The sequence below is a fragment of the Psammomys obesus genome, unplaced genomic scaffold, assembly GCF_907164565.1.
Source record: "Psammomys obesus unplaced genomic scaffold, mPsaObe1.curated_primary_1811, whole genome shotgun sequence".
Classification (NCBI taxonomy): Eukaryota; Metazoa; Chordata; class Mammalia; order Rodentia; family Muridae; genus Psammomys; species Psammomys obesus.
Window position 1 is genome coordinate 3137356 of NW_026596085.1, and position 15960 is coordinate 3153315.

General features: G+C 55.6%; 1 protein-coding gene across 4 annotated transcripts in view; it reads left to right on the forward strand.

Moving 5' to 3' along the window:
* Col2a1 (collagen type II alpha 1 chain) overlaps positions 1 to 15960 on the forward strand; it is a 28248-nt gene that overhangs the window by 10191 nt on the left and 2097 nt on the right. For all 4 annotated transcript variants that reach the window (XM_055626960.1, XM_055626961.1, XM_055626959.1 and 1 more), the window contains 35 exons: positions 79 to 132; positions 2717 to 2761; positions 3142 to 3195; positions 4616 to 4714; positions 5015 to 5059; positions 5151 to 5249; positions 5390 to 5443; positions 5795 to 5902; positions 6259 to 6312; positions 6388 to 6486; positions 6648 to 6701; positions 7139 to 7237; positions 7439 to 7492; positions 8308 to 8361; positions 8645 to 8698; positions 8906 to 8959; positions 9171 to 9215; positions 9373 to 9471; positions 9713 to 9820; positions 10137 to 10190; positions 10421 to 10474; positions 10803 to 10856; positions 11164 to 11217; positions 11483 to 11590; positions 12021 to 12074; positions 12360 to 12413; positions 13118 to 13279; positions 13448 to 13555; positions 13791 to 13898; positions 14094 to 14147; positions 14258 to 14365; positions 14565 to 14618; positions 14729 to 14836; positions 15087 to 15140; positions 15602 to 15709. In XM_055626960.1, the coding sequence (XP_055482935.1) occupies positions 79 to 132; positions 2717 to 2761; positions 3142 to 3195; positions 4616 to 4714; positions 5015 to 5059; positions 5151 to 5249; positions 5390 to 5443; positions 5795 to 5902; positions 6259 to 6312; positions 6388 to 6486; positions 6648 to 6701; positions 7139 to 7237; positions 7439 to 7492; positions 8308 to 8361; positions 8645 to 8698; positions 8906 to 8959; positions 9171 to 9215; positions 9373 to 9471; positions 9713 to 9820; positions 10137 to 10190; positions 10421 to 10474; positions 10803 to 10856; positions 11164 to 11217; positions 11483 to 11590; positions 12021 to 12074; positions 12360 to 12413; positions 13118 to 13279; positions 13448 to 13555; positions 13791 to 13898; positions 14094 to 14147; positions 14258 to 14365; positions 14565 to 14618; positions 14729 to 14836; positions 15087 to 15140; positions 15602 to 15709 (2628 nt within the window). The remainder of the gene's footprint in view (positions 1 to 78; positions 133 to 2716; positions 2762 to 3141; positions 3196 to 4615; positions 4715 to 5014; positions 5060 to 5150; positions 5250 to 5389; positions 5444 to 5794; positions 5903 to 6258; positions 6313 to 6387; positions 6487 to 6647; positions 6702 to 7138; positions 7238 to 7438; positions 7493 to 8307; positions 8362 to 8644; positions 8699 to 8905; positions 8960 to 9170; positions 9216 to 9372; positions 9472 to 9712; positions 9821 to 10136; positions 10191 to 10420; positions 10475 to 10802; positions 10857 to 11163; positions 11218 to 11482; positions 11591 to 12020; positions 12075 to 12359; positions 12414 to 13117; positions 13280 to 13447; positions 13556 to 13790; positions 13899 to 14093; positions 14148 to 14257; positions 14366 to 14564; positions 14619 to 14728; positions 14837 to 15086; positions 15141 to 15601; positions 15710 to 15960) is intronic.

Consider the following 15960-nt stretch of genomic DNA (forward strand, 5'->3'; position numbering starts at 1 on the left):
GTCACAGTGGTGGGAAGGGCCCTCCAGGGCCCACCATCATGCCAGCTCATGCTAAGACTGTGCTGGTGTGTGTTGCAGGGTCCCCGTGGCCTGCCTGGTGAGAGAGGACGGACTGGCCCCGCTGGTGCTGCTGTGAGTAACTCACCACGTGTTCAACACTTTACAGTTTACAAGGAACCTTCTCTTGGCCCTCTAAGCAACTCAGTGACAAACTGGGCCAGGAAGTGCACACCTATGATCCTAGTAGGGGAGAAGCTACTAGGCAGGGGAATCACAAGTTCAAGGCCAGCCTGGGCCATACAGTGAGACCTTTCTCAAGCCCCCCTCCCAACTCCTAACAACAAAACCCAACTTGGTGAGGTACAGGGAGCAGCTTCATACCAGAAGTTCCCACCCTGAGTTTTCCCACTCCCAATCTTCAGGTGGGGTGGGGCCTGCAGAGCGGAAGGAAGGGGGATGCTACAGGAGAGTGGGGTGGGGAGAGCAAGGATCTCCTCAGCAGGCTGGATTCTTCAGGTCACCGCTTCCCAGTCCCCGCAGTCAGAGTTCAAGAATAGGCTTAGATAGGCGAAGCTGTCCGCACTGATTCCGATGACAGTGCCCTTGATGAGACACCGGTGGCCGCCACCTTGTGGCCTTTCCTTGGTTTAGGATCTGGCACGTTGCACTTTGTCTAATCTTCCCCTCCATCCTGTTGAATCTGCTATTCCAATTTTAGAGAAGAGGGAACTGAGGCCCAGAAAGAATAAGTAGCTCAAGGCAGACTGCGCACTGGGCCTTCAGATTCTGCCGGCCCCTAGGTAATGTGGAAAATCATGGGCTAGAGGACTGGCAGGCAGCGGAGGGCATAGGTGCCAGATGGAGGCGGTTAGCTTGGCTCCCCAGGCAATAGAGAGGCCTTGTAGGTGCTTGGTCAGGCGAGTGATGCGATGAGAGGCGTGTTTAAGAAAGATGGCGGCTCTTTATTGGTCTGCACTCCAGCCAGCCAAGCTCAGAGACCCCGCCCCCTAGGTCCTTGCAAGGCAACTGAAATCAGCAGCGCTTGATGCAGCTGCTTCCCAGACCTTGCATCTGGGTGGCAGAAACTTTCCCTCAGGGGCAGGTTTGTGAAACAAGCAGCCTTAACCGCCCCCCCCCATGCCCACTTCCCACCCCCTCCCGCTGTCAACCAGAGCTGGCCAAGGGCCTCGCCCCAGACCCCAGGGTCATTTTGTGTAAGGGAAAGGAGGCTCTGGGCCTGTTGCTTCTGCAGGGGGACCCTGGCCTGGGGCTTTTAATGAGGCTGGAAGGCAGAGTGAGTGGCTCACTGTGAGCAGGGGTGAAGACGGCCTGCTCCCTCTCAAGCTCCTCCCTCCTTCCTAGACATAGCAGGTCCCAGCTCTTAGTTTGCCTTGATGGTTCTTGTCCATATAGGGAGCATGTTGGCAGTGCAGTTATGAGACTCGGCTTAGAACATTCTCTGCATTGTGTTGCCCCCCCCTTGGCTGGGGTGGGGAATGATGCTCACCCTGCCCTTGGCCGGGAGGTCAGACCTCAGACACAGGCAGCCCTTCTCTCCTCTCACCCTGCCCTCTGCTGACTGACTCCTGGAGGGAAGGTACAAGCAGCTGGGTCAGGCAGTCTGCAGGAGAGCAGGCTCGGCATCCCCTCTGCCCTTCCTCCCATTGAGACTCTCTTCCCCACTCCCTCCCTTCTCCCTCCCCCCACTGCCAAGCTCTGTGAGGAGAGATGGCCCACGGCAGGAAGAAGACTGAGTGCCACAGATCATCCTTCCCTCAGGCATCTGACAGGCTGAGACTTGCAGAAAGGCTAGCTTCAGCCAGGATGTTCTCAACCTGTGGGTTGCGACCCCAGGCAAACCTCTATTTCTAAAAATATTTACATTATGATTCATAACAGTAGCAAAATTACAGTTGTGAAGTAGCAACGAAATAATTTTATGGTGGGGGGGGTCACCACAACACAGGGAACCGTATTAAAGGGTCGCAGCATTAGGAAGGTTGAGAACCACTCACTGGCTTAGTCTTCTGGGTCTAGCAGGGCTGGGTCCCAACACAAAGGGTCATGGAGCTAGAGTGGAGCTCCTCACGGGCACTCGAAAAAAAAAAAAAAAAAAAAAACACTTCAGGTTTTCAACCCAAACTAGTGAAACTCTCAAAGTGCAAGTCCTGCAGAGAAGGGACAACCTTGATTGCTTGGCAAAGCCAAGGCTCTCGGAGATAGGAGCTCAGGTGAAACAGGGCTGGCAGCCTGTCCTCTTCATGGGCAGACTCCTAGGCCAGCAGGAAGCATCCTGGGGGCATTTCTGCTGTCCTGACGGGGTTGCCTGGAGTTCACGGAGGAGGGAAAGGCTTCCCTTAGCCTTAACCCAGGGTAACCAGCACAGAGGCGGGACTCTCCTGGCCTCTGCCATTTTGGCCAGTTCACTGGCTTTCTGAATGATCATTCAGCTTAAAATCTAGGCTACTCAGGACCTAGCTGAAGTTTTAGAAGTGACAGGGCTGTTGGGAAGTTGCCCAAGCTTCATTAGCCATGAGAACCTGTGCTGCCCTCTGTCCATCCACTCATGCAGATATCCCGAAAGGGTTCTCCCACCGCAGACACACACCCGCTCAGGCTCAGCCTGGGACACCCCACCACCGTGTCCCCACATTTTATGTACAGTGGGCTGCTTCTGAGGACACCACTCACATTGGTTCCTTTCTGTTGTCCACAGGGTGCCCGAGGCAATGATGGCCAGCCAGGCCCTGCTGGACCTCCGGTAAGCCCCTCTCATCCTTAGCAGGTAACAGTAGCTTGCACCCCAAGGGGCAGCCCCAACATTAGTGGTGTTGCCCCTGTCCTTGGCACCAAGAAGGAGGTGGCCTCTCCCTTGAACATGCTGCTAACTGCAGCCCTGACTTCTCCACCCCCCTTAGCCATCTCTTGTTCTAAGGAGAGTGGCTTCTTATGACCTAGACGCAGAAACATGCCAGGACAAACAAGGCATCTCTTGGGAGTTTTCCGGGGATGGTAGCCGGAACAGTTTCTTCTGGCCGCGGTGGGCTAGAACAAAACCACAAGTGAGGAAGTGAGGAAGGAGTGTAAGGTGGGGTGTCTGCCTAGCCCGGCGTTCACCCTCCATCCCCCTTCTCTCTCCAGGGTCCTGTCGGTCCTGCAGGTGGCCCTGGCTTCCCTGGTGCTCCTGGTGCCAAGGTAGGTGTTGTGCTGGTCAAGCTGGGCATCGCGGAGGGCCAACACACCCTCTCTCCCGACCGCCCTTGCTGAAGGTCCTTTGTCATGCCTCCTTCCCTTAAGAGTCTCCGCACCCTAGCCTCTGCGGGTGTTTCCAAGGTCTCTCACTGACAGAGACTAAGATTGGCTGACGGGCCAGAGGTTCACTTTGTAGAGAGAGATGGGGAGACCTAGAGACCTTCGGGAGAAGAAACCCAGGGAGGGAAGGAAAGGGGAAAACAAGCCTGGGAGTGTGCAAAAGCTGGCATAGCCAGAGGAAGGTTAAGGGGAGGGGAAGGGGTAAGGGGGCACAGAGGCAAGGAGACACGTCTGTGCTCTTCTCTGCCCCCTTCCTATTTCTGCTTCACTTGGGGTGCTGGGCTCTTATTAACGTGGTGCTTCCAAGGATTAATAGAGGCCAGTGGGAGGCCAGCCAGTTCAGGGGAAGGCCCCTGTGGGCCAGGAGGGATTCCGCTGCAAACTTCCCTGGGAATGAATAAGGAGCCTCCCTCTGTCACTGGCATCAGGTTGCTTTTCCACTCCTGGGGGTTTCCATGGCAACCAGACAGTGTCTGAGGCCTCTGGGAGCCTGGTGAAGGAGACCCATTGTGAGGAGGGACAGCGGAAGGTGAGGGGGCCTGACCTTTAGAAAATAATAATTGCCAAAGTGAAGCAAGAATGCTGTGTGAAGAAACCTGAGGAGGCTCTGACCTCTCTCCAGGTCAGCAGCCTTCCCCAGAGACTCCAGTCCAGAGAGCCAGATCACAGCGAGCTGTGACTTTTAGGAAAATAAAATAAAGTTAAAAAAAAAGTTTTTACACAGGGGGCTCCTGCTGGTTAACTTCGAGAAAAGTGGAGTTGGGGAGCCTGTCCCAGCTTGCTCTCTGCCCTGGCTTCTTGGTACTTCAAACTGGCTGAGGCTGAAGCCTGGAGCAGCTCTGATCATGAAGCAACCAGACAGAAAGATTCTGGAGGAATGAGAAGGCTGAGAGGCTGGGGGATCACCCTTCTGGCTTCTGTTCCTCCATCAGAGAGAAAACAAAAAGAGGGGACAGGAAAGGGACTGCCCACCTGTGTCATCCCATGGCTGTAAGATGGCGCATCCCCTAACCCAGGCTCCCCTGACAGGGGCTGACAGGACCAGCCAGCTGCTGGTTGCTGGAACCCAGGAGGCATCTGCATAGTTGTGTGGGGCCTGCAGAGGTGGAGTGCAGAGTAGAGGAGGCAGGAGTGGGATATCATATCTTCCTGCTGCTCAGTCGGGTGGGAACAGAAATGACAGGCTGCTGTGTGAGCCTGACTCACTCACGAGTGTTTGAGCACGTGCATGAGTCCTGCACACAGCTGGCTTTGAGCTGCCGCCGCCCCGCATCCTCCCTTCATCCTCCCACTCTCTTTCCAGGGCGAAGCTGGTCCCACTGGTGCACGAGGTCCTGAAGGTGCTCAGGGACCCCGTGGCGAGCCTGGCAATCCTGGGTCCCCTGGGCCCGCGGGTGCTTCCGTAAGTTCATCTTTTTGGGCTGGAAGGCATTACAACTGTGGCCTTGGCCCTCTTGAGTGAGGGTGTCGCTTGAAGGAGCCCTGGGTCCCAATCACTAAACCTCCATGCTGGCCAAGCACCTCCCACTGACCTCCACACCCACTGCTCGCTCCACCCATAGTCCACCCCATGAGACATGAAGCAGGAAAGCCCCTGAAGTGGACAGCACCTGTCCCTGACCCCTAGAGTAGGCCCTGATGGGAGTAATGGTTGGCTTGGTTCTTTGCTGTTTATCTTACCTCAACACCATCTTCCAATCAGGGTAACCCAGGAACTGACGGCATTCCCGGAGCCAAAGGATCTGCCGTAAGTACTGGCCCTGGGCTGCATCCTCAGAATGGCTTGGTCCCTCCTCATCCTCTCCCCTCACCTGTTTCTCTTCTCCTTATGCTGACAGGGAGCTCCTGGAATTGCTGGTGCCCCCGGCTTCCCTGGGCCACGTGGCCCTCCTGGTCCTCAAGGTGCAACTGGTCCTCTGGGCCCCAAAGGTCAGACGGTAAGAGACTGAAGTGCTCCCGGCAGCCTACCTACAGGCCCCTTTTTTTCTGTGCCCCTGCTCCCCGCAGTAGGTTTCTGAGGAGTAGGCAGACTCTTCAGAGAGAAGCTGGTGTGAGCACTTTTCTTTTTCTCATTCAGGGTGAGCCTGGCATCGCTGGCTTCAAAGGTGAACAAGGCCCTAAGGGAGAGACCGTGAGTATCTTTTAATTTCCTGTAGCTCTGCCCCACAGATCATCCCTCTATCCCACTGCACCCCTCCCCCCAGCTGTTCCCCATTCCAGGCCCTCTTTGGTTGTTCCCAGAGAAGGAAGCAAAATAGGGTAGAGGAGACCCTGATACAGCTTCCTCTCCCAGTTTGAATAGCTTGAGTTCCAAGCCATCTCTTTCTCTTGGGCTTCTTCTCCGTCTTCATAGCTGATCCTGTCTGGCCCCTCTTGCCCAAGGCCTGAAACATTCCCAAGGCCCCTTCCTCTGCACACCAGGCTGGTGTTTTTCCCAAGGCTAGGTGAAAATTTTATCCTATTTCTCTTGTGCTTCCATCAGGGTCCTGCTGGGCCCCAGGGAGCCCCTGGCCCTGCTGGTGAGGAAGGCAAACGAGGCGCTCGAGGAGAGCCTGGCGGCGCTGGACCCATCGGCCCCCCTGGAGAAAGAGTAAGTGGGCAAGGAGGCCCCGTCTCACACTTTGGGTCCCGTGGCTCTTTGTTTCGGCCATGTCCAGTGATTTTTCTAGATGATGTGATCTTCTCTTCCCCATCCAGCACCAGGGGCAGAGGCATCCTTATCTTGTCTGTGCCCAAGGATGGCATAAAGCAGTAAGCTGCTTCCTAGAGAGGCAGGAACAGGCCCTAGATGTTAGGCTCTCAGAGCCCCACAGGCTGTGACTCCTGCCCCACAGATACTGTGGTGGGAGGTGGATGGGATGGACCCTCAGATCCTGGTGGGACTCCTTCCAGGCACACTGGTGAGAAGCCAGCCTCACCCTCTGCCTCTCCCCTACTTCTCCCTAGGGTGCTCCTGGCAACCGTGGCTTCCCAGGTCAAGACGGTCTGGCAGGTCCCAAGGTGAGTGGAGAAAGAGGGGCTTGGTCTCTCCCCATTACAAAGCATTCCACTGACTTTCTGTCTCCTCTGCTATAGGGTGCCCCTGGAGAGCGAGGGCCTAGTGGCCTGGCTGGTCCCAAGGGAGCTAATGGTGACCCTGGCCGTCCTGGAGAACCTGGTCTTCCTGGAGCCCGGGTAAGGAGGAGAGTACTTCCGCTGTTGTTCTTGACCTTGGATGCTGCACAGAACTCCACACCCTTCTCCCCACCTGCATCCTCCAAGCTGTGCTGCCGGAATTGGGGGATTTGGGGCCTGCCCTTGACTGACACCACTCTCTTCTCTCTCTCCAACCTAAGGGTCTTACTGGTCGCCCTGGTGATGCTGGTCCTCAAGGCAAAGTTGGTCCTTCCGTAAGTGTGTCACCCTGAGTGAGCATCCTGGGGGAACTGGGGATGTCCTTCAGAAGATGCTGGGAAGAAGGATGGGGTTTTCGGTGAAGGCAGCTTAGGATTCTGTACATTTTGAGAATGGGGTAAGAGATAGATGTAGGCTTTATGGCCAGAGGTAACCTGATCTTTGAACTGTGATCTTCGAAAATCACACACACACACACATATACTGCATCTTCTGGAAGGAGTGGTGACAAAGGTTAGAGGTCCAGGGAAGACTTCTGAGCCAGCGGCGCCTTCCTGTAGATGGGTCCATGTGTGTGGGGTTGTCAGTCCTAGATTGCAAGTACATGCCTGGCACTTAGTTCCATGCCTGCCACACAGAGGCATTTAGCATACATTGATGGGGAAATAAGATAGGGAGGACTATGTTCTGAGAATGGCATCCTGTCTTTCAGGGAGCCCCTGGTGAAGATGGCCGGCCTGGACCTCCTGGTCCTCAAGGAGCTCGTGGGCAGCCTGGTGTCATGGGTTTCCCTGGCCCCAAAGGTGCCAACGTAAGTAACAATTCTCATCTTCCTCATCAGTTTCCACTGAGCCTTGTGGCCTGGATGCCACTGGATAAGAGAAGGGGCTGATGTTCGAGGTTCCCTTCTGTTGTTCATCAGAATGGGCCTTTAGGCTCCATGCTCCTTAGCATATCTGCCTCATTCCATCCTCAACCAACTAATGCATGGTCCTCTCTCCCCTTCCTTCAGGGCGAGCCTGGCAAAGCTGGTGAGAAGGGACTGGCTGGTGCTCCTGGTCTGAGAGTAAGTGTCCTGTTGGTGGAATTCCTAACAGGAGCAGGAGGTGTGACTTCTAGCCATGGTCCTCAGATCCTTGGTTCTTGAAGATCTCATTCCTATGGCTGAGCACATGTTAGGTTGTGCCTTCTGGGATCCACACAGAGAGTCTGTGGCTGCTGAGGGGTTTCAGAGGCAGGGCTCTGGTACAGGAAAGATGCTTGAGGTAGAATGGGGGGTGCACAGAGATGACAGGAGCTCTATAAAACCAACAGACCCAACAAATCTGGGTCCAGGGGGACCTGCAGAGACTGATGCACCAACCAAGGACCATGAATGAAGAGGACCTAGATCCCTTGCTCAGATAGTAGCCAATAGAAAGCTCAGTCTCCATGTGGGCTCCCTAGTTAGGGGAGCAGGGGCTGTTTCTGATATGGACTCTGTTGCCCGGTCTTTGATCACTTCCCCCTCTCAGGGTGGCCTTGCCAGGCCACAGAGAAAGAGGATGCAGGCAGTCCTAATGAGACTTTATAGCCTGGGGTCAGATGGTAGGGGAGGAGGGCTCTCTCTTTCTGAGTGCTAGGGGAAGGGAATAGAGGGGGAGAGGGAGGGAGGAAGGGAGTTTCAATTGGGATGTAAAGTTAATAAATTATAAAAAAAAACAAATTTAAATAAAAAAAAATGGTGGGTGCAGCAAGGGAGATCAGGGAGGAGTGAGAATGGAGTTCCATTGAGGACCTTGTTGATGTGACCAACAACAACAACAACAAAAACAAACTTCTGCTGGTCTCAGGTGACATGGCGGACATAGTCGTTACAGCTCTTTTTCCTTTGCCCTGTAGGGTCTGCCTGGCAAAGATGGAGAGACGGGAGCCGCAGGACCACCTGGCCCCACTGTGAGTACCTACCCAACTTCCCCGGGGTTGCCTTGTGGAGGTGAAACAGAGCACCTTAGATCCCCTGGGTAATGGAAGTAGCAGACGTGGATCTGGGCTAAATCATGCCCAGATGAGAGAGCATGCCCGAAGCAATGCTAGCACAGGGAATTGTGGGTAGATGGTGGCGGTGAAGCACACAGCCACACGTTGGCTGGTCAGTGAAGGAAGGCTTCCAATCCATGTCCCAGGGCCTTGGGTTCTCCACATCCTTGGCTTGGCTCACCTTGTCTCTTTTCTGCAGGGACCTGCTGGTGAACGAGGCGAGCAGGGTGCTCCTGGACCATCAGGGTTCCAGGTAGGTGGTTGGTTCTTCCCATGCCTGGAGCTCTCTGGCAGGCTCTATGGGTATCAGGCCCACTCCTCTCATGGGGTGCTGGGGGACGTGGCTTCCCATACCTGGTCCTAAGTGCTATCTCTTTTGGGTCTGCCCTGTGCTGTGCCTTTCTGGAGGGCAGAGGAAGAAAACAGCTCTTTTAATAATCCACGTCATTTTGGCTTCCAGGGACTTCCTGGCCCCCCTGGTCCTCCAGGTGAAGGTGGAAAACAAGGTGACCAGGTGAGTATGGAGCTGTTGTCCAGGAGACCAGGGGAAGAGAATGTATGAAAAGTCCCATGAAGCCTAGGGACGCCCCAAGCCTGATTCTCAGCTCTCCACAGACAACAGTCTGAGCTCTGCCCTCCTGCAGACAAGTTCAGCCACTGCGGGAGGCATGTCCTGGGATCTGGAGCAGGCAGCCTTCACTCTTACATCCTCTTTTGTTCTCTAGGGCATCCCTGGTGAAGCTGGAGCCCCTGGCCTTGTGGGTCCCAGGGTGAGTGTCTGGGGTCCCCTTGGGTCTGCTTTCTCTCCATTCAGTTTTGCCCATGTCTCTCAGCACTGCAGCCTTGGGTTCTTAGGGACCCCCATCTCTCCCCATCTCATCTTCCCCACCATGTTTACCTGATTTCTACCTGGTATCTCTTCCACAGGGTGAGCGAGGTTTCCCCGGTGAACGTGGCTCTCCTGGTGCTCAAGGCCTCCAGGGTGCCCGAGGCCTCCCTGGTACTCCTGGTACTGACGGTCCCAAAGTAAGTGGGGCCAAGTCCTGTAGGCATCTTCCGTCGAGCACTGGGGAAGTTCACTGAGGGAAGGAGGGAGGCACAGAGGAAGGATAACCAGGAGGACCTTGTGAGAGGAGACACTGAGAAGGGGACTTAGGCGGAAGAAAAGAAGGAAGAGGGGTTTGGGACACTGGGTTTTCAGGCCGTGCAGAGTGGGGCCATGAGAGAGGTGCCACTCACTACAGACACCCCTTGTCTTCCACCCTAGGGTGCACCTGGTCCAGATGGTCCCCCTGGGGCTCAGGGTCCTCCAGGTCTACAGGGAATGCCTGGTGAGAGGGGAGCAGCCGGTATTGCCGGGCCCAAGGGAGACAGAGTAAGTACTGGGCCTCTCCCCAAGCCCCCAACTGCCTCACTTGGGCCCCTCACACACATTCCTTGGCCTTCTGAAGGTGAGGGAGGATTCTGGAGCTAGGCGCCCCTATCACAAACAAACCAACCGACAAACCGCTCTGCTATAGTAACATCCTTTTCTGTGTTCATTCACCTCTGGTTACTCTTTGTCACCGATCCTAAGCCCACAGAAAAGACCTCTTAGGCAGAGGCTGTGTTCCAGAAGCTCCACCAGGCAGGGCTGAACTGGCCTCCGCTCCTGACGTATCCCCTAAGGTGCCTGCTTTTCTCTCCCACAGGGTGATGTTGGTGAGAAAGGCCCAGAGGGAGCTCCTGGAAAGGATGGTGGAAGAGTAAGTGAACACGGTTGTAGGACTTAGGTGCTGGGATGGGGGCAGGTACGGGCGTTCCCACAGGCCTTTAGCACTCAGAGAAGGGTCTGGGAAAGCACAGGGACCAGACACTGAGACCATGAGAGGGTACACCAAAGTCTGTGGGTATGGGATTCCCAGAATCCCTGAGGAACCTCCTGACACTGGCCTGCCTCTGCCTGCCTCATTGATCTCTATCTCTCTCCCTCCAGGGTCTGACTGGACCCATCGGGCCCCCAGGCCCAGCAGGGGCCAATGGCGAGAAGGTAAGTTGTGGCTGGCTTTCCTTTTTCTGTCCACCTCCCCCTTAATCCCCTACAGCCAAATCTTACTCACCAGCCACCAACTTCCACAATGGCGACAGGAGTGAAGGGTGGGGGTCCTGTTCGCATGTGACTCGTGTGGCCTGTAAATTTGGGGCAGCTGGCCTGGTGGACAGTACCCTCAGCCACGGCCTTGAAGAGACAGATGGGAGAGCTGAGCCCGGATGAAAGCTGGATGTGCAGTGGGGTCTAGGGACTCAACATCAGGGCTTCCTAGGTACACTTGGGTAGCTCAAGGTACCACTCTGATTCCTATCTTCTCAACGCTTAGGGAGACATGGGATCCCCCGGCCCTTCAGGAAGTACTGGTGCTCGCGGTGCTCCGGTGAGTGCATCTCTCTGAATCCTGCTGTCCCTGGCCCCAGGAGTGAGGAAGCCAGCTGTGCCCTTCAGCCTAGCCCAGTGTTTTGGGGTTAGGGGGTGAGATGGCATGAGAGAGAAGAGTCACAGAGGTCCCGGCTTGGGTCCTTTGAGCCAAGACTTTCTGTTCTGGGTCCCTGGGACTCAGGTCACTCCGATGCCTTCTCTCTGGGGGCGGGTGGACCAGACAGCTGGGCTGGGCAATGGGCTCTGACCCTGAGGAGGGCACAGAGGCAGGCGACAGAGCCTGACACCTCCTGATCCTCTTACAGGGTGAACGTGGAGAGATTGGGCCTCCTGGACCTGCTGGATTTGCTGGGCCTCCTGTGAGTATCTACTCTACTCCTACCTCACTTCATGCAGTCTGGCTCTACACCCAGAACTCAAGGATACCTTCTGGTGGGGGACAGAAGGAGGGAGTACAAGAAGGCAGTAAAGAGAGGGGTGGTCTTTCTCTCTTTCACACTTCCCCGACAATGTAACAACCCTGTCTTAAACCCAGTTTTCAGGCCCGGGGCAGACACGTGGCCATGTACTCTAAGAACCTTCTGGCAGACCCTCGCCCTCATCTGCCCCTTTTTCCTATTACAGGGTGCCGATGGCCAGCCTGGTGCCAAGGGTGAGCAAGGAGAGGCCGGACAGAAAGGGGACGCTGGTGCCCCCGGCCCCCAAGGCCCCTCTGGAGCTCCTGGGCCACAGGTGAGCATCGTTGCATTCACGAGGCAGAGAGAAGAGGAGGAGGGCCCTGGTAGATCACACTGGCAGAGTCTAACTGGGGACCTGGCGGATACTTCAGCTGTGTAGGGAGACACTTCTGCTAGGTTGTGGTATGTGAGGGTATTAGGTCACCGACACCCAGGACAGGCTATGTCCACTGACCATAGATAGCCAAAGTGAAGCACTTGGTCTCCTGGGGGAGCAGAGAGAGCAGGTTTCCCAGGAGGTGAGGCCCCGGCCTTGCAAAGTCTGCCAGTGGTGAGGCGCATGGAGAGCTTTTGTTTGGGGTCCCAGTTTTGGGAAGCTGTATTCTGACAGTCTGACCCTCGGGAGTCCTGTATTAAGGTTCAGTCAGATGCTTCCTGCCCTGCTCAGACCACCAGACCTTATCATTGCCTTCCTCCCTTCCCAGGGTCCTACTGGAGTGACTGGTCCGAAGGGATCCCGAGGCGCCCAAGGCCCCCCGGTGAGTGAATCCCCTGCTGTGTCCCAGCTCTGCCACAAAGCTCCCCAAGGCTGGATGTACCCCCCACCCCCACAACCCCCTCATGTCAGATCATAAATGGCCAGGTGCAGTGCGGCCCTTTTCCCTCTAGCTACTCACTTGCAGCTTTGTAGCCCCTGACTCTTCCTTGATTGCCCATCTCTGAGACATAATCTCTGGACCTACCAACTTGATTCTCCTCCCTGCTGAGAACCTGAAGTATTCAGGGCCTTTCTTCCATCCTCCCCCATCCCTCTGTGCCCACAGGGAGCCACTGGATTCCCTGGAGCTGCTGGCCGTGTTGGACCCCCAGGCTCTAATGTAAGCATCACTCTTGGTTAGATCTACCTTACTTCCGGCATGGGAGAGCCAGATAGGGTCAGAACCAACTGGAGCAGTCCACCAAACATAAGGGTCAAAAGAGCTCCTGTATGGCCCTGACTTCTCTTCTCTGTTCCTACGGGCGGGAGGCACAGCTGACTGGTCCTTGGCAGCTGGGAGCAATAGGCACCACCCAACCTCCCTGGCTGGCTTGGACTTACCCTGAGACTTGGTGTGCTGAAAGGATTGGCATGGTGCCCTTCATCTGGGACACGTTTCCTAAGCTTGTTCAATGCACCTGGTTCCATACTCTGTAAAGAAGCCATGAGCCCCAGACCAGATAATTGGGGGGTGGGGAGGCTTCAGTGAGGGAGGAGATAAGGAAAAATTCCATTCAGCAGCACTGAGCGTGGAGGAAGAGGTGCTGGGTGAATGGAAAGCTCAGGTCAGAGGAGCAAGGCTGTGGCTGTTTCTGGAGGAATCTGTCATAGAGGACGAAGTTGGCCCATCAGGAGAAGTCCCACATGGGTGGGGAAAGGCAGAGCGTGGGTGGTGGAGCCACAGCTGGCTTCCCAGAACTCCTGCCGGGGAGAGGAGAGCTGAGGTGGCCAGTTTGCAATGTCTTGCCCCCAAGGCTACAGTGGCTTTGGTAACTTGGGTGAGGAGGGTGACAACTTATTACTTTCCTTATTTGTTCCTCCTAGGGCAACCCTGGACCCCCTGGTCCCCCTGGTCCCGCTGGAAAAGAAGGTCCCAAAGGTGTTCGAGGAGACAACGGTCCCCCTGGCAGAGCTGGTGACCCTGGACTTCAAGGTCCTGCAGGAATTCCTGGGGAGAAAGGAGCGCCTGGAAGTGATGGTCCTGCTGTAAGTCTCCTACCAGGCCCATGAGAGGCACCTGAGCCCCTCCAGGCACCAGGAGGGAGGTGTAGGGCTGTGGGAGATGTGAGAGGGGAGTTGGACAGAGTAGACTCAACAGGTGGGAAGAGTCCCAGTCAAGCCAAGCCTCAGTGTCAACTCTTTCTTCTTCCCTAGGGAAATGATGGTCCCCCAGGTCCCCAGGGGCTGGCTGGTCAAAGGGGCATTGTTGGTCTGCCTGGACAGCGTGGTGAGAGAGGATTCCCTGGCCTTCCTGGCCCATCGGTGAGTGAATGATGCTTCTTCCTCCAACCCCCCGCTAGGCCAGGCCTGGCTCAGGCTCAAAGCTTTTAACCAAGTGCTCTTGCTGCAGTGGTACCCTAAACACTAAGCCATCCTTTGACTCAGCAGCCTTGGAAGCATCCCTTTACCGGCTGTATCTGCTGAAGAAGGGGGTGGGGGGAGCCCTGACAGGGATGCCTAGCACGTACACTCATGGTCTTTGTCGATATCCCTTCAGGGTGAGCCTGGCAAGCAGGGTGCGCCTGGTGCATCTGGGGACAGAGGTCCTCCCGGCCCTGTGGGACCTCCTGGCCTGACAGGACCTGCGGGTGAACCTGGACGAGAGGTGAGTCCAGGAGCTCGGTGTGACAGGAGGATCTCGAGGGAGGGACACACAGAGAGACCAGGACTGGGTGTCCAAGGGGGAGGGTGGGTGGAGGATGTGTTAGCCCAGAAGCCTCATCTGGGCAGAAGTGAACAGGCAAGAGCGAGAGGGCAAACAGAGAGTGGCTCTACGTGAATCCTCATGTCCCTTGTCCAGGGCAGCCCTGGTGCTGATGGACCCCCTGGCAGAGATGGCGCAGCTGGAGTCAAGGTGAGTGACTGGTGTCTATTCTGGGATGGAGGGCTGCTCTGGGTAACAAAGGATCTCTCCTTGCCTCTTCTGGAATGTTGTTTGCTGAATCTGATACCTTGCTCCTACAGGGTGATCGTGGTGAGACCGGCGCCCTGGGCGCTCCTGGAGCTCCTGGGCCCCCTGGTGCTCCTGGCCCTGCTGGCCCAACTGGCAAACAAGGGGACAGAGGAGAGTCTGTGAGTACCCCAAATCCAGAGATGCTGCGGTGAAGAGGGTGACCGAGTGGTAGGGGGTGTTCCACGTTTGCCTTCCCCTGATTTAAGCAGCTAGAGGTGGCCCCTGGGTCTGGGCTGCTTCTGGGCCCCTAGGCGGATGTGGAGGAGTGGCTTCCTGTCCTGACTCTTCCCTGATGCTGTTTTCGCTCTCTCCTCACAGGGCGCACAAGGTCCTATGGGCCCTGCAGGACCTGCTGGAGCCCGTGGAATCCCAGTAAGTGTCGGAGCGTTCTGTACTGACCCCCTCAGAGAATGGACACCAGGTCTCAGATGAGACACATATTGGCCCAGACTTGACTGAAGCGTCGTCTTTCTTGTTCATAGGGACCACAAGGCCCCCGAGGTGACAAAGGAGAAACTGGAGAGGCTGGAGAGAGGGGACTGAAGGGACACCGAGGTTTCACTGGACTGCAGGGTCTGCCTGGCCCTCCGGTGGGTGTCACTGCATGCCATTAGCCAGGAGAAGGCTGCCTGAGACCTTCCACTTCTCAGGCCCACTGAACTTCCCCTGCTACCCAAAAGTCTTGGGGTCTTTCTCAGAAGCCCCTGGGCTGTCTTGGTGGGTGGAAGAAAAGCAGGAGGAGAGGGGGTGAGGAGGGGAATGTGCTTGCTTCCCATTCTAAAGGAAATATATTTCTATACCCAGCTGTGTTAACCTCTACTATTTTCTTCTCTTCCACAGGGTCCTTCTGGAGATCAGGGTGCTTCTGGCCCTGCTGGTCCTTCTGGCCCTCGAGTAAGTGAGATGGCTTGGGGAATGGAATGAGTTTTTCTGCTGGGTAGGCCAAAGCCTCAGCCAGGGGATGGATGAGGTGGGCATTGCTTCTGCAGGGAGCCCTGGGCTTAGCAGTCCTCACTCAGGAGGTGCCCTGGGAAAAGCAGAATCCTGCAGTTACCATGGACATGAGCATCAGAGGTCGCAGTGGCTAGAAGACAAACTTGACAAAAAGATATATATATATATATATATATATATATATATATATATATATATATATATATATACAATATATATATATATATTGTAAATATGACTTAGGAGGGTCAGAGAAGACATGGAACCTACCTACCTGCGGGTCCTTGGCTAAATGGAGATGGATTTAGGGGGCATGGCTGAGCAATGTGGAGAATTGGATACAGCGGCTACCCCTGGATAGGACACTGTTTTCTCATCATCTCTTCCGTTTTGGTCCGCAGGGTCCACCTGGCCCCGTTGGTCCCTCTGGCAAAGATGGCTCTAATGGAATCCCTGGCCCCATCGGGCCTCCAGGTCCTCGTGGACGTTCAGGCGAAACTGGCCCTGCTGTGAGTGTCCTGACCCCTCCTTGACATCCAAAGTATTCTTAGGTGCTTAGAATACTTTTGAGACATCAGCTGACAGCTACTGGTGACAGCATTCTACAGACTGAGGGCCTTTTAGAGGGTAGTTCACAGGGGTCATGATGGGTTCTAGGAAATAGAAGGGCCAGGGAGGAAATGGGGAAGCTGTTCTGGTTTTCTTAGACTTGTTGCCCTTGGTCCCCACCACAGGAGTAGGAAGAGGACACACTAGTATA